The following is a 22317-nucleotide window of genomic DNA, read 5'->3' as shown; positions in this document are numbered from 1 at the left end:
AACATCGACTCCTTTGACATTCTTTCTTGCCTTTCTTTTTTGTTTCAAGGAAATAGAGCCGCCAGCAGCTCCTTGCAGCCGCCTGGCTCACTTTTATTGTGGCCCTGGAATAAACTTTGGTGGTCAAATTCAAGTGCTCAGGCACACAGCTGTCTCCTCACAGGAAGCGCACCCCCTCCCCACTGTCGGCCCTGGCGGTGCAGAATTTGTCTTGGGGGCTTGGGCCCCACAGCGCCCTGGAGGCCAGGATGGAGGGGAAAGCAGGGCCCTAAGGGAAAGTGGGGAAAGCCAGAGCTAAGACTCGGATCCCTCATCCACACCTCTGCAAGGGATAGGGGTACCTCTCACCTCCCTCTTGCCAGTTCCTATCACTGTTTGGGGAGCATTTTGCCTCCAATAAACTGGAGTTTAATGAGGAGAGCATGAACCCCATAAAAGCCATAGTCCATAGTTCCCCATCATTATAATTAAAAACGCTGGCCCCAGTTCACCCTATAAAAGAGGTAGAGGAAAAAGGAAAAGCAACAGATTTTTTTTTTCTTGCAGCCTACTCTTTAGCAAAGCCCCAATTTAGTTCCTCTTTGCCCTTAGTTAAGATCTGGCCCTTAGTTAAGATCTAGCCGGGACTAAAGAAGGGCTCAGGAAGCAGTGTCCAGCAATGAATGGGTAGAGGATGCCGAAGGCCTATCCCTGGGTATGTCAGAGCCAGCCCAAAAATGGACCTGTGGCCAAGGCTGTTCCAATCCAGGTGTTGCCCTAAAGCAAATTTAAGGAGGCAGGAGGGCTGGGAAAGAATGATTTTGAGGGATTTATATTTGGGATCAAGGTACCATATTTTCTGTCTTCCCCCATCTGGTATTGGAGCCTCAGTACCTCGTCAAGTACAACAAGGAAAATCAAATACAAATATTTTTAAAGTGAAAACCAATTCTGACCAAGAATGAGGGGTTAAAAGAGTGTTTGGGCCATTTCTGGCTTTTCCTAAGAGTGCATGGACTAAGTCCTTGGGGGCTTCAGTTCCTTCCTCCGATCCAAACAGAACAGATCATGCCCTGGTGGCTCCTCCTTGGATACAAGGTTGCTTTCTGCTCCTGGGCAGTTCCTCTTGTACCCAGTCAGAACCTTTCAATAAACTGATTTTCAGCTGCCCAGATGTGTCCTGTGGTGCCCAGAGGGAAGGGAGGCAAGGGATGGCAGGACCACTGAGTCCACCCCTTGGGTCACAGCCATCCAGGAGGCTGGCAGACGTGGAGGGCAGGGCAGGGCTGAGAAACAGGAAAGAGGCACCCACCAGGGTCTGCCTACAGCCCCTGGGGAGTGGGGAGTGGGTTCTGGGGGTTTCCATTAGGGAGTGGCCCCTGGCCCTGCCCAGCTCACCCAGGGTCCTCAGCTCCCTTCCACAGCCCTGCTGGTCTGTCCCAGAGACCTATACCTGGCTCCACGGTCTACCTCACAGCCCCCAAATCATTCAAGATATGAACCCCAAACCCAGTCCCCCCACCAAATCCTTCCTAGACCCGACACTGGGCTTCATTTCAGCGCAGAAGCTGAGACTGAGCCCCCAACTCAAAGGGCCCCCCGGCAGAGAAGACACAGGACTCTCATTCCAACCTTTTTCTTGGGGGTTTGAGATTTAAAAATCCACAGTGGATGTAGCTTTCTGCGCATTGATTGACAATAAAGGCAGGCATGAAATATTCACCCAGGGCCACTCTCTCATACTAAATATTTAACACAACATTAGAGAAGGTTTTTCCCAGACTTCGCCAGGCACCGGCTGGGCGGCTGGCTCACTGCTTACCACTGTTTATGACTAATCTGAGTCCCTAGCCGCCGGCAGCACAGCAAGCCAGACAAAGTTGGGACACTGGCTTGCTCCTGGGCCGCCTCACCTTTGGGAAACTTCAGATACTCTTCTGGGGAGTCTCTCCAACGGAGAAAGGGAGTCTTGATACCCAGCCCTGGCCAGGAAGAGGATCGACTTCTTCAAACTCTTGTGAACAGGCATCCACCCTCTTCGGGTTGGTGGGGTAAGAGTCCCTGAGAGTTGGGGGCAAAGATTCACCTCTCTGGCAGAATCAGGCAGTGGGGAAAGAGGTCCTCATCCCCACCCCTGTCGTGGGCTGATCACGGGAGGAGGCAATATACCCCCATACGTGAGAACCCTCCTCCTTCTCCCAATCCTGGGGAAGAAAAAAGAGAGCAGCAGCTAGAAAAAAATACAATTACCCCCTCCTAGCCACCGCCCCCGCCCATCCCACCGCCCACCCCACCCCAACCCTCTCTCTCCTTTGCTCGCTCTGTGGAATGGAGAGGAGGGGAGTGTCAAGAGAAAAACGAATACAAATCCGCAATTGATTTTCATAATGTTTCTGCGGTGTTTGCAAACCAATCGCCTGAACGTCCCCATCTTACCTAAGAGAGAACCCCTCCTACGACTGCGAAGTGCTCCGAACTGATATATGACAATATCTACTTTGGATCACGTGCTCGGGGAGAGAGACTAAGACGGATAACGCGTCATCTCGCCTTCCCAAATTTTCCCCCCTCGCTAGACCGGGTCCAAAACCTCCATCTGGAGCCGGCAGGAGAAGAGAACGATGTTTAACTCGGTCAACCTGGGCAACTTCTGCTCGCCGTCGCGCAAGGAGAGGGGCGCTGATTTCGGCGAGCGAGGGAGCTGCGCCTCCAACCTCTATCTGCCCAGTTGCACTTACTACGTGCCCGAGTTCTCCACGGTCTCCTCCTTCCTGCCCCAGGCCCCCTCTCGTCAGATCTCCTATCCCTACCCGGCCCAAGTGCCCCCGGTCCGGGAGGTCTCCTACGGCCTGGAGCCCTCCGGCAAGTGGCACCACCGGAACAGCTATTCCTCCTGCTATGCGGCGGCCGACGAGCTCATGCACCGGGAGTGCCTGCCTCCTTCCACCGTCACCGAGATCCTCATGAAAAACGAAGGCTCCTACGGCGGCCACCACCACCCCAGCGCCCCGCACGCCGCCCCCGCCGGCTTCTACTCTTCAGTCAACAAGAACAGCGTCCTGCCCCAAGCCTTCGACCGTTTCTTCGACAACGCCTACTGCGGCGGCGGCGACGCGCCCGCCGAGCCCCCCTGCCCGGGCAAGGGGGAGGCCAAGGGGGAGCCCGAGGCGCCCCCGGCCTCGGGACTGGCGTCCCGGGCTGAGACGGGGACCGAGGCCGAGGCCGAGGAGGAAAACACGAATCCCAGCTCGTCCGGTTCAGCCCACTCGGCGGCCAAGGAGCCGGCCAAGGGAGCCGCCCCCAGTAGGTAGCAGCGGCCGGGAAACAGGCGGGCAGGAGGGAGGGAGCCAGAGAGGGAGGGCGAGAGTAGGGGGGAGGCGAGGGGAGCGGGGACGGCCTCGTGTTTTGGGTCAGTCCGATTTTATGTGGAGTTTTATAAGCATTCAAAGGATTTTATTATAACCTACAAAGCCCTCTCTCCCAACGACTCGACTTTTTACGATGGAGAAGGGGTGGGGAGGGAGGGAAAAGGGCTCTTTGGAAAAGCAGGGTGAACCCCCTCCCCGTTATCTCCCTCGGTCTGTGAAATTTTTAAAAGCGCCACCATCGCGGGCGATATTAACTTTGATCGTGAACTTAGAGGAGCATTTAAGGAAGGATGGGGAGCCCGGCGGCCGGGGGGGGGGGGGGTGGGAGGGAGGGGAGGGGTGGAGGGGGAGAAAGGGGAGGGCAAGGGAAAGACAGGGAGAAACTCCGGGAGGGGGAGTGGTGGGGGAGAGAGGCACTGGAGCAGAACCTGAGACCGGGGAGGCCAGCCTGGGCTGCTCTGCTTCTTTTAGAAACTGTTTCTGAAATGTCCAAACTCTGTGTTCGCGGGTCCCTGGGCAGAACCCGGAGCAATGCGGGGGTCAGAGGCGGCGGGGGGGTGGGGGCGAGGCGGCTCAGGGCTCCACTCGGCTCCAGGCCTGGGGCTCCGCTTCTCTCGGCGGCCCGAGGCCTGTGCGCCGGCCTAGCCCGGCCACCGGGAAGGCGCGGTCCGCCGGGCGTCCCGGGGCGCCAGGACCCCCGGAAGCGGCGCTCGGGTGGCTCTGGTGGCTGCTCGCTCGCTTCCTCCCCGCCTCCCCCACGACTCTCGCCCGATCTCACTTCTTCGCGCGTGTTCTCCGCGGCTCCCCCAGGTTTCGGGGCGGGGGGGGGCGGAGAGTGGTGGGTTTTCAGAGCCACCAGGAGGGCCGCCCAGGAAGGGGCCGAGGAGCGCGGCTGGGCAGGCGGGGGACCCACGGGGACGCCCTTCGCCCCGGCTGGCTTCCTTCTGCCCAGACCCCGCCAGCCCCGGCCCTCGCCGGCGGGGAGGCGCGGGGCCCGCGGCGGCCGGGGTGGGGGACGAGCTCGCTGGCAGGGGGTCGGCCCAGCGCTGCGCCCGCGCGAGGAGAGCCGGCCGGCCCGGCGGGAGGGCTGCCCGGCGGTGGGGCTGCGAGAGGGGCCGCCGGGCGCTCTGGGGGTTGGGGTCGCCAGGGTCTCACGTGTCTCTCTCCCCCTCTCCTCGCACTTGCCCCCCCCTCCCCTCCAGACGCCCCCCGCACCCGCAAGAAGCGCTGCCCTTATTCGAAATTCCAGATCCGGGAACTGGAGCGAGAGTTTTTCTTCAACGTGTATATCAACAAAGAGAAGCGGCTGCAGCTGTCCCGGATGCTGAACCTGACGGACCGACAAGTGAAAATTTGGTTTCAGAACAGAAGGATGAAAGAAAAAAAACTAAGCAGAGACCGGCTGCAGTATTTCTCGGGAAATCCTCTGCTGTAACCGCAGACCGGGCCCTTTGGGGGGGAGGGGAGGAAGGGGGAAATTATTTTATTTTATTTTTATTTTTTATTTTCTAACTCGCCTTCTTTCCGCGGGTGGAAAACTGGACTGTGGCCAGGGCTGGCCCCCACTGCCGTTGCCCGCACTTCTTTCCGGAATCTCCTTCACCTTGGTCTGACTCAATGTGGGACAGGGACCGGGCCTGGAAAGGGGGGTGAAGGAAAGTGTCCGACCCACGGCGAGTGGACACCGTTGGCGCGGAGGCCAAGAATCTGTATTTAAAAGAAAACACACCTCGCGACAGTGTCTTGCTGCTCGGATTGGGTGGGGGAGGGGCCAGAGTCGTGGGCGCCTGAGCCGAACAATCCTTGAACTGAAAGCCTTCTTCCCTTGCCCAAGTGAGAAGATCTGCTAGGACACCGTGTCTGCGAGGGGAGACTTCCCAGGCTCCCCTTCCCTACCCCACCTCGCCCCACTGCTAGGGGGCAGCTAAATGTGATCCCGCCTTGCTGTGAAATGTCTGTTCCTTTGACCTGGTGTTAGGTGTGCAAAGTCGTGTCCTACCTCCGTCTGCGCCCAGGCCCCGCCCGAGCCTAGCTGGTCTCCCCTTGAAAGTGTAGAGCCCTCCTTTAGAGATTTCTTAACTGGTGCATTGAGGTTTCCTAACCTTTTTCCAAGCCGTGCCCCACTCCGTGAATTTATAGCTATCGTCTATGCATTTGTTACCTCCCTTTTTTTTTTTTTAAGAAAAAAAAAAAAAGATTGGGGTGGAAGAGGCAGTAGGGAGATGGGATTGGGCGCCTCCCCCATGCTGGGGCCTGAATTTTTGTAAATACATTTCATAAGCATTTTCTTCTCCCCGGAGGGGATGTGGGGAGGCCTTGCCTGGAATGATATTAGAATCACCCATCTCCCTGTGCGTGAGTGCGTGTGTGTACGTGTGCAGTCCCCACCCAGCTCCCGTCCCAGAGGGATTGCTGTGATTTTTTTTTGATGGCAAATAAAGATATTTCATTCTGTTCAATATTATGATTTTATTTGACCCTTTTATTGGCCCTTCTCCTCTTAAAACCCTCAATGCTCCCAAGGCGGAGGAGGAGGCAGGCGGGTAGAGTCCAGCCAAGGCGGACAGGCTTGTGAAGGTGAGGTAGGCTGGAGCTGGTGGGCCTGCACCCTCCTCTCCGTGGGCAAGGGCAAGAGTGTGGCGGTAGCTTCCCCCTGCTCTCAAGCTGAGGACTTTCCACAGCGACTCTTAAAGCTCTCTTTTCTCACGTGCAGCTTGAGCTGCTTCCAAACGCCCAGCAACGCTTTCCGTTTAAGCACACGTTTGTTGTGGAGTTAATTGTAACCATCATCGAATTTAAATTTATAGGAATTTTCTTGGCTCCACCGCCCTCCCGCCAGATGTCTCCGTCTGTCGCAGTTAAATGCGTAGGGTTGAGGGTAGGGCTTTCGTTTTTTCTCCCCGCCGCCCCCCGTGAGAAGACTGTACTGGAATTTTTATATACAGTTTTGAGGGAGGGAGGCGAGAGGGGGAGAAACCAGCCCCCTCCCTTCCCTCACTGCGCCGGCCCCTAAGGGTGGAAAGGTGGGGCTGGGCCCCTTCCCCTCAAGCACAAATGGCTAGCCTCCTCCAGACACAACAAGACCCTGGGCTGGTGCCACCCTGATGTTTATACATTGGTCTTCCAGAGTAGAGAGCCCCAGAGATTTGTTTTGTTAGAGGTTGGCTTGGGGTGGGGCGCTGGGGAAGGAGGTGACCCAGGAGGACAGTCACCACACCCATCTATATTTGCTGCATGTTTCTTCTGTATAAAGATAACCAGAGTCCTTTCAGCGCATTCATTGAGGGCTCTCTGGCCATCCCTGTTCCAAATTCGTTATTTGGGGGCAGAGATTTGGGACCAATTCTCTCATCTTTCCCTTCTCTTTGGAACTGTTCTTCTGTAATTCAAAGAAAATGTTTTTGTCAATACCGTTCTGTTGAGTGAAAGAAAAAAGCACCATGACTGTGGACTATTGCATTGAAGTTCCGTCGTTTATGATGACGGCGTATCTGAATCTCTAACTTGTAAATGTAGGTCTTGAGACAAAATTTGCAAACTGGGGTGTGTATACAGCCTCGCAATTCCCTCATGTGCCGACACACAAATATTTAAGTCGGGATACCTGTTGGTGCACATGAAAAGGAATATTACGTGTACACTTTTGCCTGTAGTATGGAGTAAAATTGACCATATGCACATCTAGGGCTTGTGTCCTCTGAGGTGTGTAACCACTGTCAGTGTTTAGTGAGTGTCAGCAGGAATGCAGCTGAGGATCTTCTGTGTGTGTGTGTGTACATGCACGTGTGCATGCTTGTGCACCGGTGCACGAGAGATTTCTCTAGGTATGGTGTTTATCCAGTAGTCTTAACAAGGGATATTGGCCTGCTGGCCGTGTTTCCAATAAAACAGGATGGCGATAACTATATAGAACGAACCTGTTTATAAAGCAACATACTAATCTCCAAATGGTTACTGATTTTGGAGAAAAATATTTAAAATCCAAGGCTACCACTTTCCCTGCCATGTGCAGCCCAGAAAAGATCCTCAGCTCTAGAAGGGATTTCTGAAGGAAGGCGGGGTGTCATAGCGAAAGAAAAACAAAAGCTTCTATGATCCAAGCCCAGGAAGCTGCCAGTCCTTGGTGACCCTCTAAAAATTAGAAAAAAGAGGTCTCTGTCCCCCAAACAAACCCACCTTCAGCCTCTGGGATGTCCAACCCCCCTTTGCCGGTCAGGGGCACTCTGGTCTCAACCTCTTCGGGTAATCCCCTCCAGCCGTGGCGCTGCCCGGGAACAAAAGAGCCTCGTCTAGACGCCGCCATAAAGCGCCCCCCCGCCCCCCGCGCCTCTAAACCTAGTTTCATTTCGCCCTTAACGACCCAGTCTGGCCTGTGTTAGAAAACGCTTCCGCCCTAAATAGTAAACAAACCCGCAGTGGACAGTCTTGGCTCCCCCAACACACCCCATACCCCCACACCATTACCCCCTGCCCGCAACCTCCTTCCCCCCTCTTCTCCTCTAGCCTTTCTCAGGTCCCAGCCCCCCAATCCCATCCCCCCACCCCCAGTAAATAAACCCGAGGCCGAGTTCAAAGTTTCCTGGAGCTAAGGAGGAATGTTGGTTGTAAAAATCCAAGTTTATAGCGCACGTGGGAGTTTACAAGGGTATTAAGTGGTGTGGGCTGAGAGCACTCTGGGCCCCTCCTCCTCCCACTATGGGCTTTGGGGGTGCAGGGGGAACCTGGGAGACTTGAAAGGAGAAGTGGGTCGGGGCCAGTCTTGGGTTTGGGGTTTCTTTGTCGCTCAGACCCCCAGGTTGCTGGGGGATGGTGATGTGTTTTGGGAAGAAGGTTCACAAACCCCACCAAGCACCTCTGAGAGAAAACCCACAGCTTCTAGGTGTCCCAGATGGGGAGGATGGGGAGCTCTGCTTTGTGCAAACAAGAAAGTTACAGACCAGGTGTCTGAAAGGTGAATGGAGCTGGGGACACCTGGAGCCCTTTCTCAGCCAGAGGAGGAGAAAGTACCTGGGGCTAATTTCTCGAGTGGGTTGAAGGCAGAGAGGGTTTTTCTCACCAGGGCAAAGAACTTTGAACTTCAAGGGAGTCAAGGGCGCCACCCCTTCCCTCTCCCCGCCCCTCTCTGGAATCTGTAGGGCAATTCGTTTCTGGGCCAATATTCCCTCAAGGGGGCAGCCCCTGGGGTTTCCTGTTGCCCCAGGACTGGATAATGCTTTTTGCTGAACTCTCCCAGCTCAGAGCCCGCCAGAACCCTGTGCACGCGACTGCACTCTTTATTATTCATATAAACCTTTGGAAAAGGCAACGCCCGGGAAGTTTTTATAACTTTGTTTGGCATAAAAGTTTTACAAGATTCCTCCTCCCTTTTTAAAAAACTTAAAGTTTTGGTCTTGCCATGAAATGAAGTCTCAGTATCTCTGGGAGTTTGGGGCCAGAGAGGTTCTGGGGTCTCAGTGGAATAGGGAGTGTCTGGAGATGCATCTCTGACTAAGGCAAGACAAGGCCTAAAGGTTGGGATTAATCCTTCCTGAGGCCCACCTTGGATCCAGCTTTGGGGGCTGCTAGGAAAGTCCCAGCTACTCTGCTGTTGAGACACACCCTTACAGACCCCCAAAGTTTGGACAGTGTCAACTGGACCAGATCTTCCCCATCACATCTTCTTAATCTGTTGGCATCTCCCCCCCATACACACACACACATACACGCACACACAAACACACACACACACAACCCTGCACACACCTTCAACCCACTGCACAAAGTGGAGACCCATAACCTTGACTCAGACTGCCAAGTTGGGAGAGTCTCTGCACACACAGCCCTGCATCCCTGCCTCCTGCAAAGTCCACAAAGGGTTTGATGAAAGACAGAATTCAAAATGACAAGAAATGCCTGCCCAGAGGTTGCAGTGATTATAGGACTGAGGGAGAAGGAAGGCCAGCCGGCTGCAGTCCAGGAGCACGCAGAACAAAGGTGCCTGTGTAGGGACGTGGCCTTGGATTGCTAAGCCTGTGAGTGACCCCTTGGATCTGCCCCCCACCTGGGACTGACAGAACCCCACTCCTTCATTTCCCCTAACTCCAGACTCCGGACATCAAACGGGCTCAAACAGGGACTATTTTAACGTTCAGCTCTGGAAGTCAGGACAAAGATGGAGCAACTTCTCCAAAGACAGACCTGGTGGATGAAGCTTCTTTGGGGTGATGGATTTGAGGATACCTAAGGCCTGGAGCTGGGGGCTTCAGGGAGCCATCGGCATCGGTCAGGATGTGCCCCAGCGCCTGCTTTTCCTTCCTTCTAATGGCGACTGCTGAGGCCTGCCCGCCAGCCGCTGACAGCCCTACACTTCGCCTTGTGAGGAGCTGAGTTAAGGCTGAAGGCGGGAGAAGGTCAACTCCAAGCTTGAGCAGCGGGGCTGGGGAGGGATGCTACTGAGCCTAGTGCTCTCCCCCTCACAGCGCCCAGCGCGACAGAGAAAAACAAGAAGAGCTAGGGGAGAAGGTCAAGGGGAAGGAAAGCATTTAGGAGGAAAGAAAAGAGTAAAGAATAAATTGTATAATAAAGAAAGAAAGAAAGATGGAAGCGAGTAATAAGGAAGACAAGAAAGAGAAAGAATCAGAAAAAGAGAATGAGACGAATTGCAGAGAAAAAGCAAATAAAGAGAAGACAGAAAAAAGAAAGAAAGAGGGGGGGAAAAGATGGAAAACAAAGATCTTCAAAAAGGAATACAGCCGGTAAGGGAGGAGCGGGGTTTTTTCCGGGGTAAGCCAGCGACCACAGCCCTGACTGCCAGAAACCGACCTACTGGGCAACTTGCACGCAAACCATAAAGTGGGGAACAAGGCTCCCCCCCAAGACATCCTTCCATCTTCCCAAAGCTTCTCTTGGATGTGCTTACTGTCTGGTCCTCAATTCAGGAGGCAAAGTTAAATAACGGGTTGGCTTCCGCAGGGCAAGAAAGCAGTTGTGCTGGCTATCAGACTTCAGGATGCGGGGATCGCAGGGAGTACATTTTTGGGTAAAAGTGAATATTCGTGGCCATGTACATACAATTCAGCGCCAAGTCAAACACGCGTCCAGGTGGTAACCTCCATAGCATCTGGGTGCAAACACGTACAATGTCCAGATGTGAGAGCAACTCTGATGGCCAGGCTGCCGGGGTGGCGGAGAGATCCGGAGTAGACCAGAGGCCCCTCCAAGTGTCCTCGGCCTCCCACTTTCCTCTTGTACCTGTTTGAAAATCCGTCTGGGGGCTTCTGAGCATTCTGTCTTTTGCCTGGGATTACTCTGCTCCCAATTCAGCCAGGACAGAGCCCGGTGTTAGTGAAGAAGCAAGCAAATCTTTCCTTCAAGTTTTGAGAAGAGAATGATTTATTTGGGCCTCCAAGACAAGAGGGAAAAACCCTGCAATTTTCACCACTGGTGTGATTTTGTTTTCCATTTCACTTGATATTCACACACACACACACACACACACACACACACACAGTATAATTATTATTTTATCCCAAAGGGAGAGACACTCTTCCTTCTCTTTTCACTTCACCTTTGGAATTTCCTAGATAACTTCCTTAACCTTGTAGGGGAACTCTGCTAATTTTCCTCAGAGAAATCAGGGTGCCTCTGGGGTGCTTTGAGGGCTACAGCCTGGAAAACAGCCGAGGTTCCTTTCTGTTCGATGAGCACTGCATTCTTCTTCTGTTCTCACGTGGGGACCCCTAGCGCCCCAGCCCTCGGCCTGGCTCTGGAACCTGCCGACCATCCTGAAGTCTGCGAGGAGCACCCTCCATCTCTCCCTGAACCACAGTCCCACTGGCGGCAGGAGGCCCAGCTGCCCATCCCTGCTGCCCTGCCAGGGCCTAGGTACTGGGGAGAAGGGCACAAGGGGCCAGAGCTCTCGGGTGGGAGGGTTTGTCAAAATGTAGGCATAGCCTGAGCCCCGCTCTGGCCTGAAGCCCCTGGATTTTTACATCCCCAAGTTGAGGCAAAAAGAGGGCGCCCCCGGAGAGGAGACAGGCATAGATGCGGCACTCCTGGAAAGTTGGGGAAATGGCATAATAGGGTGATTTTAGCAACACAGACTTCTCCTGGACTCCAATCCAGTTCCCTAGGGGTGCAGGCCTGAGGGTCTTGGCCCCGTGGGGCTGGGCAGGTGGGCCCCCGGCAGCTGTGGCAGGCGCCAGGCGGGATGGCCGTGGCAACCTGAGTGCCTTTGAACGCCAGGCCCGGACAATAGGATGCAAACGGTCTCTGCTTGTGGCCTCGGGAAAGACGGAGCCCAAGGGGGCAGGTCTGGGACCCACACCCTACTGTACTTTCCCGGACCCGCACAAATGCTCCCCTCTCCCTGTCCTCACCCTCACGTCTTCCTTCCTTTCGCCTCCCCTGGGGTAGAATCCCAAGTCTGCAAAACCCCAACAAGTTATTCAAGTCTGCATCTTCGGGGCTCTTGTCTAACCGCTCCGCCTTTGCGCTTATCCTGCGTAATTAAAGGCAAACATTTGTCCCACCGGGGGTCCCACTTAGGCTGATGAATTTGATTTCTTTTTTCATTAATGGGCCGTGTTTATCATACTTGTAATTATTTCAACTTTAAACACTATTCGTTCTTGTGAGGAGGTGGGAGTAGAGGCGGGAGGCTCCTTCTCCCAGGGGGATTATTTCCATTAATAATAGCAAGGATTCTGAAAGTGACTCCATCCCCACCCAGGGCTGAGGTACGGAGTGAGTTTGGGATGGGGGTCGGGCTGGTAGGGGAGACAAGTCGCGAGGCTGAGTGCCTCTGCTTCTCTCCCGCTGGTTCCCCAGGTTAAGCCGCGGGGCTTGATGTTTTTGAGAGGTTATCTGGAGTTTGTCTCCTTCACTCTGCCGCCTCCCTCACCCCCTCCCGGGCTGGGCTCAGACTCTTCCGTTTCGAGGTTCTTGGAAAACTTCCGCAGCCCCAGCCGATCCCAGCCGGGCCCGGGCGGAGAGGCTCAGGGAGCGCTGTCCCAGTCCCCAGCTACTAGCACGGAGAGAAAGACCAGAAAAAGCTGAGGTGGTCAAGTGGCACCTGGGTGTGGGGGAGAGGGCCCAGCAGACCGCAAAATGGGGGGCAAGCCCAGGGGACTAGGATGCCAAACTCCAGGGACAGGCACACCAGGCAGAAAAATAAAGGAGATGTGAAAGAGGGGGGAGGGAACCCCCCAAAGCCATATAATTCTCAATTGCTTTGGTCTTTAATTTCATCGCCCCATAAATGAGGAAATATCAGTTCCCATACTAAATTTTTATCCTCGGCTGATAAATATGACGGGGAATTTTCGTTGGGTCCTCGTAAAAGCGAACAGTTTCGATCAAACTGGTGGGGAAAGACTTATGCAGATAATACAAACAGAGTGGCCATAAAGTCTCCGCGTTTCCCGCGGGGTGGGCGGTGGACAAATGGCTCCCTGGACTGACTGCCGCCCGGGCTGTCCCAAGTCTCGTCTGGGGCCTAAACAGACTAACCTTGCCCTGGCCAACCCCCTGTGCCGAGCCCACGGCGACCCCTGCAAATGAAAACACGAAAGCATTTCAAATCTCCCCTGGCTGCCTCCGCCAGCAAGTCACACATTACACATTTTCTTCCAGTTTTCCCGGGGTTCAGGGACCCCTGCGCCTTGTCTCTCGCCCTCTGGATGAGAGAATTCGGTGGATTTCTTTCTGAAGTCGCCTTCTAGCAGCCGCGGGCTTGGGCCTCCCTAGAAACGATCCAGCCTCTTCACTCCTCCACGCCAGGGCTCCCGGAGCTCAGGTCCTTGGCCGGCCAGGCTCCAGCCCTTCGGAAAGTCGAAATCCGAGGCTCGGTCCAGGAGAAAATGTGGGGCGACCGGAAAGACAAGTTATTCTCCAGATTCCGTTTCCTGAGGAAGGGGTGGAGAGTTTAGTTCGCTTTGGGAGAAAGACGATGAAGAAACGGAAAGAACTATTTGAAACATACCCTGTGCCTTATTTCTCGCCTCCCTTTATTAAAAAAAAATAGCAACCACCAAAACAGACTGGTCCCTCTTCTCCTCTCAAAAATGCCCCTAGCTCGTTCGCTCTGTAAAGGACACTTTTCTGGGTCGGATTTTGTCGCGTCTGTTGTCCTGGTTTCCCGGTTGATACGTGACTCCCCCAAACCGCCCGAGGCCCCGCGGGTTCCCTCTTCCTCTCTGGGAATATTCCCTGTTTTCGTGGGGGCAAGGTCAACTGGAGAGCGAGGGCCGCTAGGGCCTGGAGCAGAGCAGCCGAACCGGCTCCAAGGCCAAAGCCTTCCTGCCCCTGAGTTGATAACCCAGGAGCCGCCCACCCATCCAGGCCCAGGCCGCACTCCCTGGTCCGGGAGCCGGTACCCCTAGTTGCCGGCTTCCTCCTCCCGCGACCCCTACATCCCCTCGGAACCTCCCTCTCCCAAGCAGCCCTGAAGTCATCTTGACCCCCTCCCTGGCCTGCTCCAGACACTGGAGTTTCCCCGTCAATCCCCACAGGGAACTTGCAACTCAATCAACTTCCGTGACGGGCGGTCCCCGAGCTGAGCTCCCAGCCCCATGGGCCGAGCCCGACGAAGGAGGAAGCAGGAGAGGAGAAACTTTAGTTCTGTTTGGGATTCCTTAACTTTCTCTCTCCCTTTCTCTGCCCGCAGGAGCCCTCCCCCAAACCTCACCCCACTCCCATCCCAAGAGAAGAAGTGGGGGCGGGGGCCAAGGCGAGGAAAAGAGGAGGTGAGGAGAGGGGAAGAAGTACCTGAATCGTGTCTTGACCTTTTAATTTGAATTTGACTGTTTTGAGCCCCGAGTTGCTCCGCTCTCTCACTCTCTCCCGCATTTTCCCCCTCTCCGCCCCCCTCTCCCCAGGAGTTACAGTCTGGTTCCCGGGTAAACAAACCCCATTCTCCCTAGAACCCCCCATCCCCCTCCACCCCCCCTCCTGCCCCCGTCGCCCCGGGGGCCCTTCCTTTGTTCGCGGGGAAGGGCTCCGGTGCCCCTACCCCGAGGCGGCTGCTAGGTGGCGCTGTTACTCCACGCTGCGCGCTCCGCCTGCCGACAACTTGACCCCGCTGACGTCACGGCCGTCTGAATCATCAAGGCCATTTTCAAATCCCATTGGTCTAGCCGTCACATGGTGAGGACCGAATGCGCGGATAATTATGGAGCTGATATTTCCCCCCCTCCCCTTCTTTTCCCTCCCGCCCCTCCAACCGCCCCCCCCTCCCGGATGGGGAAAAAAAAAAGATGTCAGCTCCTCCGCTGTAGTATTGCTCCTTAAAAACCCCTCTCTCTGAAAATGACATGCCCTCGCAATGTAACTCCGAACTCGTACGCGGAGCCCTTGGCTGCGCCGGGCGGAGGAGAGCGCTATAGCCGGAGCGCAGGCATGTATATGCAATCTGGGAGTGACTTCAACTGCGGGGTGATGAGGGGCTGCGGTCTCGCGCCCTCGCTCTCCAAGAGGGACGAGGGCAGCAGCCCCAACCTCGCCCTCAACACCTACCCGTCCTACCTCTCGCAGCTGGACTCCTGGGGCGACCCCAAAGCCGCCTACCGCCTGGAACAACCTGTTGGCAGGCCGCTGTCCTCCTGCTCCTACCCACCTAGTGTCAAGGAGGAGAATGTCTGCTGCATGTACAGCGCAGAGAAGCGGGCGAAAAGTGGCCCCGAGGCAGCTCTCTACTCCCACCCCCTGCAGGAGTCCTGCCTCGGGGAGCACGAGGTGCCCGTGCCCAGCTACTACCGCGCCAGCCCGAGCTACTCCGCGCTGGACAAGCCGCCCCACTGTGCCGGGGCCAACGACTTCGAAGCCCCTTTTGAGCAGCGGGCCAGTCTCAACCCGCGCGCCGAACATCTGGAGTCTCCCCAGCTCGGGGGTAAAGTGAGTTTCCCTGAGACCCCCAAGTCCGACAGTCAGACCCCCAGCCCCAATGAGATCAAGACCGAGCAGAGCTTGGCGGGCCCAAAAGGCAGCCCCTTGGAGAGCGAAAAGGATCGGGCCCAAACCGCCGACTCCAGCCCAGACACCTCGGACAACGAAGCGAAAGGTAAGGCCGCCTGGGCCGTGGCCCGGCTGGGACGCTAGGGCACTTGGTCTTCGTGGCCAGGGCGGGGGCAGGGAGAGGGTTGGGCCGAGGAGGCCCTGGATGGTCTTGGGAATGCGACCCCGGCTTGCGACTCGTGTCTGCTGAGCGCCAGGCGGGCGGCGCGTCATTTGGCTAGGGAAGGTAAGCGGCGAAGTGGAGGTGCCGGCCGGCAGCGGCCGTGGACGCCGAGACCGGGGTGGTGCGCACCGCGGGGAGCCTGCAGCGCCTTGTGCTGCCCAGGGCGGGTGACCGCTCTCGGACGCGTGCTGGCTTTGGTTTGCTTGCTCTACGTTGGTGTTCTGGGGGGGCTGATCCCCCCCCCCCCGCCCAAATCAGGTCAGAAGCTTGCAAAAAGCTTAAAATGGCGATCTTGGGCCAGGGACTAGGGAAGGCTTGGGAGAAGGGGGATTTCGCTTTACTGCGTTTTCCCAGTTGAAAATTGTTTCCTGCGAAGCGCGATTTGTTGTTTGTGGGTCTGATTTGTGCGTGTGGTTTGGGCTCCTGCGGTTTTTGGCTCGGCCGGGGGCCTCGGGTAGCCGGGCTGGGGCCGGAAGAGGTGGAGGTGAAGGGCTGCCCGCCACGTCCCTCCCTCCCGCAGACGCCAGGGCATTTGGAATGTTGTAAGTTTTTTGTCTCCTCTTTGAAATTTTTTTCTTTTCCTTTTTTCCTAGTTGCGTTAAAAAAAAAAAATTTTCCCCGTTGGTTTCCAAAAGCAGCTTACAAATGAGTGGTTGGGAAATTTCTGTGTGCATGGTAAGCGGTTTTCTCTTAAAAGGGAATGTGGCTTTAGTTGGATTTCATTGTGATTTTGGTTGGTGAGGGAAAGCCTAGCCAGAGTTCAAGCTCAGGGTTCAAGATTCATTTCTGCTGCGGGAACTGGGAGACTTCAGGACCCTTTTCTGACACCTGGAGAAAATGTGGAGGAAATGGGAGCAGTGGAGGGAGGCTGAGAGGACTTTCCCTGAAAAGTTGGAGCAAAAAGCATCAGAAAAGGCCCAGCTGGCAAGGGGGTGGAGGGCAGACAAACCTGCTCCGCATGGCACTGGCTACTGGAGGCTGTGTGTAAGAAGGGCTCTTTGGGTGCAGATGCAGGGGAAATGGTGAGAAGTGAGCAGACTGGGGGCAGCCTGGGTGCTGTGGCGCTTTGTATATGGATGTGGTGCACATGCATGCCTGGCGGCGACCTGTGTCACACTCACACACATACGCACGCGCTCTCATATATGCACACGCACTCTTTTGGCAGGTGAGGGCAGAGCCTCGCCCTCTTGGGTCTCCTCTGCAAATCAAAGGTGGCCTTGGCAAATCAGCCCATGGAGACCCTGGCCAGAAGATGGGCACGGGTGTGTTCATGAGGGTGAGGGAAAGAGAGGCACACACACCCATGAAGCCTTGGTGGTGGCACGTGTGCAGCACAAAAGTTTAATTTTATACCGTCTCCCCACACCCTGAGCTTGGTTGGGGTGCAGGTTGAGGATAGGAAAAGCTGCGTTCTGGCCACCAAAAGCAAAGTCAAGGTTAACAAGCCTACCTCCTAGCTCAAACTGCCCCCATTCCGGTAGGCTCCCCTTTCTCTCCTGCCATCCCCACACCATCTAAACCCTCCCACCCCAAGTAATCCCTCTCACTCTGCACTCTGCCTACTCCCTTCTTGCCTGCCCCCCACCCCCTTCATTCCAAAATGAGGAATTGGTGAAAGCACCAATGCCTCCACCAGGCCAGGGGCAAGAGGGCTTTAGGCCAGACTTCCCCATTTGTAATTTCTCCCCTTCCCCCAAACCCCAGCAACCCCAATATAAAATACACAGCACAGAGTGAGATGTGGAGTGCCTTTAAACAATTTGGCAGGAGGCTGCAGGTGCAGAGGTGGGAGCAGAATTAAGGACATTCAAATGTTTTAAATTACAGCCTCAAGTTTGCATTTTCTGGTGCCTCCTGGTTCCCCTAGGGCCCCTACCCTTCTCCCCATCAAGATAAGATCCAGGAACCTGGCAGTTTCATTTGGCATAGAGGGAAGCAGGTAGAGCACAGAGCCATCAGCAGAGTCCTTTGCTGGGTGTCCCTCTCAGGTCTCTGGACTCCGGGTTTTTCCCTAGAAAAGATGGCCAAGGTCTTTGCTGCTGCTTGAGGAGCAAGGCTGGTTCTTCCCCGTGTGCCACAGGAAGAAGCTGTAGATAAGGGAAAGGGAAATACACACTGAACTTATAGTATCTCCTTATATAAACAGACACGTGTGCATATCCCTGTGTGTGTACATAAGTGTAGGAGTGTGTATCTCTGCAGAAATACACATGAACACGCATGCATATATATCTAGATAGACTAGGCAGGAGATTTCCAGGAGCCTGTATTTCCTCAGGATCTCTCTCTCCCTTGACCTTAGGTGTCTGGCCAGGGCAGTTGTCTGAGGACCCCTCAGCATGCCGCAGAGCTGTTGCCCCTGACCTCTGCTGCCTGCACAAGCTCCCTGCCTCAGCTGCTCCTGGGGGGAGTTGGCCAGGATAGGAAAAGCTGGCAATGGGGGCTCCAATGGGATAGAGTCTCCCTGTGGCACTTCAGGTGGGATCCAGGGCTGGGGGTCTGGTGCAGAGATGGCTGCAACGGCCTCTGGTTGCAGAGACTGGGGCGACATCCCTCCACTGAGTTGAAAAGGGCCAAAGCTCTCTGGAAATTGCTCTGGGTAGTGGGGTGCCCTCTGTCACCCGGTCTGAGGCCTGGAAAACATTTTTCCTTCTGGTTGGATTTTTTACAGAGCTGGAAAGGAACAGAGAGGAGGAAGGGTCTGGTGAAGCTTAGAGCACACACCAGGGTCAGCAAGCTGAGAGAGAGCTCGAGTACTCAGAACCTGCTAGGTCAAGGTGGACTGGGGTGATTTAAATGTAATAGACGCGCTGGAGGCAAGTACTTTCTCCCCCCCCCCCCCGCCCCGCCGTAAGTCTAGACCCCAAAGAAATTATAAGAGCCCTGAGCCCAAGAGGACCCCACCAGCCAGGCCTGTGGGGCGAGAACAGCTCCCCTGCGCTCCCTCAGCTGCCCCCACAGCAAGCTGGCCAAGACTGCAGCGCCTGCGAGGGTTTGCCTCTTCGAGGGATACTTATGTAAATAATGTTATTTTTAACAGAGGAGATAAAGGCAGAAAACACCACAGGAAATTGGCTGACAGCAAAGAGCGGAAGGAAGAAGAGGTGCCCCTATACTAAACACCAGACGCTGGAATTGGAGAAAGAATTTCTGTTCAATATGTATTTGACGCGAGAGCGCCGCCTGGAGATTAGCAAGACCATTAACCTTACAGACAGACAAGTCAAAATCTGGTTTCAAAATCGCAGAATGAAACTCAAGAAAATGAACCGAGAGAATCGGATCCGGGAACTGACCTCCAATTTTAATTTCACCTGAGCGAGGGGCCTCCCTTCCCCTCCCCTCTCTCCCCCCCTTCCTTCCTTTCCCCGCCCCTCCTCCCTTTGTGCCTGGTGGTATGTTTTTTTTCCTCCCTGAGTATAAATGCAACATGCCTGCAAAAAAGGCAAAGACCTCAGACTCTCCTTCCAAGGGACCTATCGTTCGTGCTGCGAAGATGCGTCCACCTAAAAGCATGAGAAATGGGGTGCTGGGGTGTGGGGTGTGGTGTGCCCGCATAGACAAGGGTGGGAGTGTGGCTGGTGTGTGTGTCAACCCCTCACTCACCCACGCACTCACACATAGCATCCTGTTATTCAGGCAAAGTTAAGGTCGAATCCACCCGATTATAGGGAAAAAAAAGAGGAAAAAAAATCAACCAGAGAAGGTCTGTAATCTCGCAGAGCACAGTCAGAATCGCTCCTTCCTTGCTGCGTTTCCTCCTTAGAATAATAGACGTTTTGGAAAGTTCGGCTAGTGTTTGTGTGTTTGTCGTAGCGTCCAGCGCCTCCACCAAACCCTCTCTGTGTCTTTACCTCCCAGTCGCTCTGAGAATCTGCTTGAAGTCTCGTATTTGTACTGCTTTCTGCTTTTCTTCCATCCTCCCAGCGCCCCTACATCCCCATCCACTGTCATCTCAGAAATTCCATCCAGAGGAACAAAAAAAACATTAAAAAATTTAAAATAGAACATAGTGAAGCAAAGACAGAATGCCCCTCCCCCAAATATCGCCCTGTCCCTGTCTGGGAGTTGTGTTATTTAAAGATATTCTGTATGTTGTATCTTTTGCATGTAGCTTCCTTAATGGAGAAAAAAAATCCTAATAAATTTCCAGAATCGTAATCCTCCAATGGGTGGTTTTTTGTTTTTAGTGTTTTTTTAGCGACACCCTCCCCCCAAAGAGGCTGAGTGTGTGGATGTGTGTGTTTTGTGTTTGACTCATCTCCTAGAGCCTTTCTAGAACGTCTCTTGGCGGGTTTAATGTAAGTGAGAGACCATAACGTTGATTTAAATATTATCCAGGTGACCACAATAAGTCAAGGTCATAAAACAGTAATGTCAGGACGGTCTTGGTGCGCGCGAGAGGTGGATTTTATGATCTGCAAATATAATGTGGTGCTGCAGTAAAAGATGCATTTAAAGGTGACTGGAGGAGGGAAAGAGGCAGAGAGCAAACTGCAATCTTGAGGAGCAGACGGATCTGATTGCCTGGGGTGCTGGGCCAGGCGCACCCCACCGCTGCTGGGGGGAACCCCAAGAGCCCCCCACCTATCCAAGGAGAGGAATAAACTTAACCGCCGCCGGAGGGGGACGAGGAGCTCAGCCACCCCCCCCTCGACAGCAGCAGCAGAGCGCGGGCAGCGGCAGGAGGAGGAGGCAGCGACAAGGTAAGAGAAGCGGTTTCTTGTTCTTCTCTTGGCGGCGGAGTGGGGACTAGCGGTGTCCCCAGGTGCCCGGCGCGCAGCGGGCAGAGCAGGGAGGAAGGTGTTTCGGGCATCCGTGCTTACTGAGAGCCCAGGCCAGCCTTGTGGGCGGCTCGCAGTGGAGGGCAGTGGCCATGAGCTCCCCCTCCCCGGCCCGCTGCCGTGGGGTTCGGCGGTTAAAGGGGTAAATTGGTGGGTTTTGGCTTCTTTCTTTACTTGGTCACTTAGGGTCGCCTCGAGTTTGACACATGGGTCTAGATGTCTCTCAGTCTGGTCGTCTGCTGAGGGGGAGCAGAGGGAGGATGGGCTGGAGAGGATTGGAGCTTGAGGCTTAGGTTTTCCTGCTTTCTGCTGATTTGGATGTGAGCCTCAGCCAGGCTCTCGGTCCCCACTCTCCCTGGCCGTGGGGCTTTGCCAGGCAAGTGGCCTGATTGGAAGAGGCTCTGGAGTGGTTCAGCCACACATAGATGAAGGCAAGCCGGAGTCCAGCTGAGGGACAGAGAGGATCAGAGGGAATCTAGGAGGAGAGCCAGAAGGGCAAGACAGGGGACCCAGCTTGAGAGTGGAAGGACACTCCAGCCTCCCCCAGGGCCAGGGCCAGAGGCAGGGGGATAGCTCTACTGCGGTGCTGGGGGCGGGGCGGGGGCTTGGCGGGTAGAGGTCCCATTTCACCAGAGTCTCCCTGAGCAATTTGCTTAGACTAGAAGCTGATGAGGCAGTCAGACCCCCTACCCACCCAGCCACCCAAAGTCTACTCTCTAGTCCTTAGGGAGGTTGTGGGGGCGGAAAGGGGGACGGGGCTGAATTTCTTCCTTCCCCAACCCCCTTCCCTTCTCCTCCCTATAGATGCAAAGCTGAATCTCCCGCCCTGCTCGCTCAGCTGATCTGTGGCTTAGGTAGTTTCATGTTGTTGGGATTGAGTTTTGAACTCGGCAACAAGAAACTGCCTGAGTTACATCAGTCGGTTATCGTCGAGGGCCCCAACCCACCTATCCCGCTCCTACCCTCCCCAGTGGGACTGCCCCCAGCCCCCCTCCTAGATAGGGCAAAGTGGGTACAGACTGAGGAGGGCAAGCTGTGAGAGTGGGGCCACATGACAAGTCTGGAGAACCCCACTTTATCCTGTCCACTCCTCAGGCTGTCCCAATCCCCGTGATTGAGGGAGAGGAGTTTTTCCTGCAGCTATTGTTTCCTGGGCCCAGCTGATGGAGACAGACAAAGAAGGTCTAACCAGTTCCACGAAAATTCCGGAATTTGAGTAAGAGGTGGCCTAGAGGGCCAGCTCAGTTGGGTAGCAGGGTGGGGCAGGATGGTTAGGAGAGAGAAGACCACAGAAAGAGAAAGGAGTCTTTGGAAGGGTTAGCCTCTCCCACCTGCCACCTTCCAAGGAAAAATCTGCCTCCAGTCGGCTGGGGCTGGAGCTTCTCCTTAGAAAAGTGGGGTGCCTGAGGGGTCCCAAGAGTTGGGGAACTCTGAGCACCAGCTCAGCCACCTCCCCCTCCCCTTCTCTATCTCCATCCCCAGGAGAAGGGCATATTTAGGGGCTTAGTAGGCTAGAGGAAAGCCATCAAGTCCAAGTAGAAACCCCCCACACACACCCTACTGGGAAACATCAGGGCAAGAATCTGGCTCTGGTCTCTTCCTAGCTGTCTGTTGCCCGTAGGCCTTGGTCTGTTGTGTCTGTGCCTGTCAGGCAGCTGCTTGTCTTTGCACCGTGTGGAAGTGTCTGGGTGAGCGGAGGCTGCCGGCGCCCACCATTACCATATTGTTGGGGAGGTTGCTGGCTACTGCCAGGGGGAGGAGGGGAGCATCTGGGGTAAGGGAGAATCTCAGCAATGTGCAACTTTGCAAAGCTTCTTCCCCTCCTTGACCCCTCTGGTTCCTCAGTTCTGGTCCTGGTTGCTAGAGAGAGGGCTCTCCAAAGAGGTTTCTCTGCCTGCTGAGAAAAATGGGAAGGGTCAGGGAGAATGGAGAGATACACCCCTGTTCTCAGAGAGACTGGGAAAGAGAAAGCCCGGTTCTTGGTTCTCTTACTTTGAAATTGTTATGATTATTAAAACATTATAAACTT

At 55.0% G+C, this 22317-nt stretch overlaps 2 protein-coding genes and 1 long non-coding RNA gene across 3 annotated transcripts; 2 read left to right on the top strand and 1 right to left on the bottom strand.

Moving 5' to 3' along the window:
* Positions 1-2600: 2600 nt before the first annotated feature.
* HOXC11 (homeobox C11) lies at positions 2601-5795 on the top strand. Its single transcript, XM_057703865.1, has 2 exons — positions 2601-3282; positions 4550-5795. The coding sequence occupies exons 1-2, from the start codon at positions 2601-2603 to the stop codon at positions 4780-4782; spliced, it is 915 nt and encodes a 304-aa protein (XP_057559848.1). The 3' UTR covers positions 4783-5795.
* A 6714-nt stretch (positions 5796-12509) lies between these two features.
* LOC130832708 (uncharacterized) lies at positions 12510-14211 on the bottom strand. The gene is made up of 2 exons (XR_009048359.1): positions 14094-14211; positions 12510-13231 (listed from the first exon to the last, which is right to left on the bottom strand). It is a non-coding gene; the product is annotated as an uncharacterized LOC130832708 (long non-coding RNA).
* A 369-nt stretch (positions 14212-14580) lies between these two features.
* On the top strand, positions 14581-19656 carry HOXC10 (homeobox C10). Its single transcript, XM_057701357.1, has 2 exons — positions 14581-15384; positions 18545-19656. The coding sequence occupies exons 1-2, from the start codon at positions 14634-14636 to the stop codon at positions 18820-18822; spliced, it is 1029 nt and encodes a 342-aa protein (XP_057557340.1). The 5' UTR covers positions 14581-14633; the 3' UTR covers positions 18823-19656.
* The last annotated feature ends 2661 nt before the right edge of the window (positions 19657-22317 follow it).

This window comes from Hippopotamus amphibius, chromosome 12, assembly GCF_030028045.1.
Source record: "Hippopotamus amphibius kiboko isolate mHipAmp2 chromosome 12, mHipAmp2.hap2, whole genome shotgun sequence".
Taxonomy (NCBI): Eukaryota; Metazoa; Chordata; class Mammalia; order Artiodactyla; family Hippopotamidae; genus Hippopotamus; species Hippopotamus amphibius.
This window is presented reverse-complemented; position numbering and strand designations above follow the sequence as displayed.

Excerpts from the sequence above, each read along its gene's own strand:
- HOXC11 (XM_057703865.1), top strand. The coding sequence starts at position 2,601 with ATGTTTAACTCGGTCAACCTGGGCAACTTCTGCTCGCCGTCGCGCAAG. Across the intron at positions 3,283-4,549 it reads GGCCAAGGGAGCCGCCCCCA|ACGCCCCCCGCACCCGCAAG; the intron begins GTAGGTAGCAGC and ends CCTCCCCTCCAG.
- HOXC10 (XM_057701357.1), top strand. The coding sequence starts at position 14,634 with ATGACATGCCCTCGCAATGTAACTCCGAACTCGTACGCGGAGCCCTTG. Across the intron at positions 15,385-18,544 it reads CTCGGACAACGAAGCGAAAG|AGGAGATAAAGGCAGAAAAC; the intron begins GTAAGGCCGCCT and ends TATTTTTAACAG.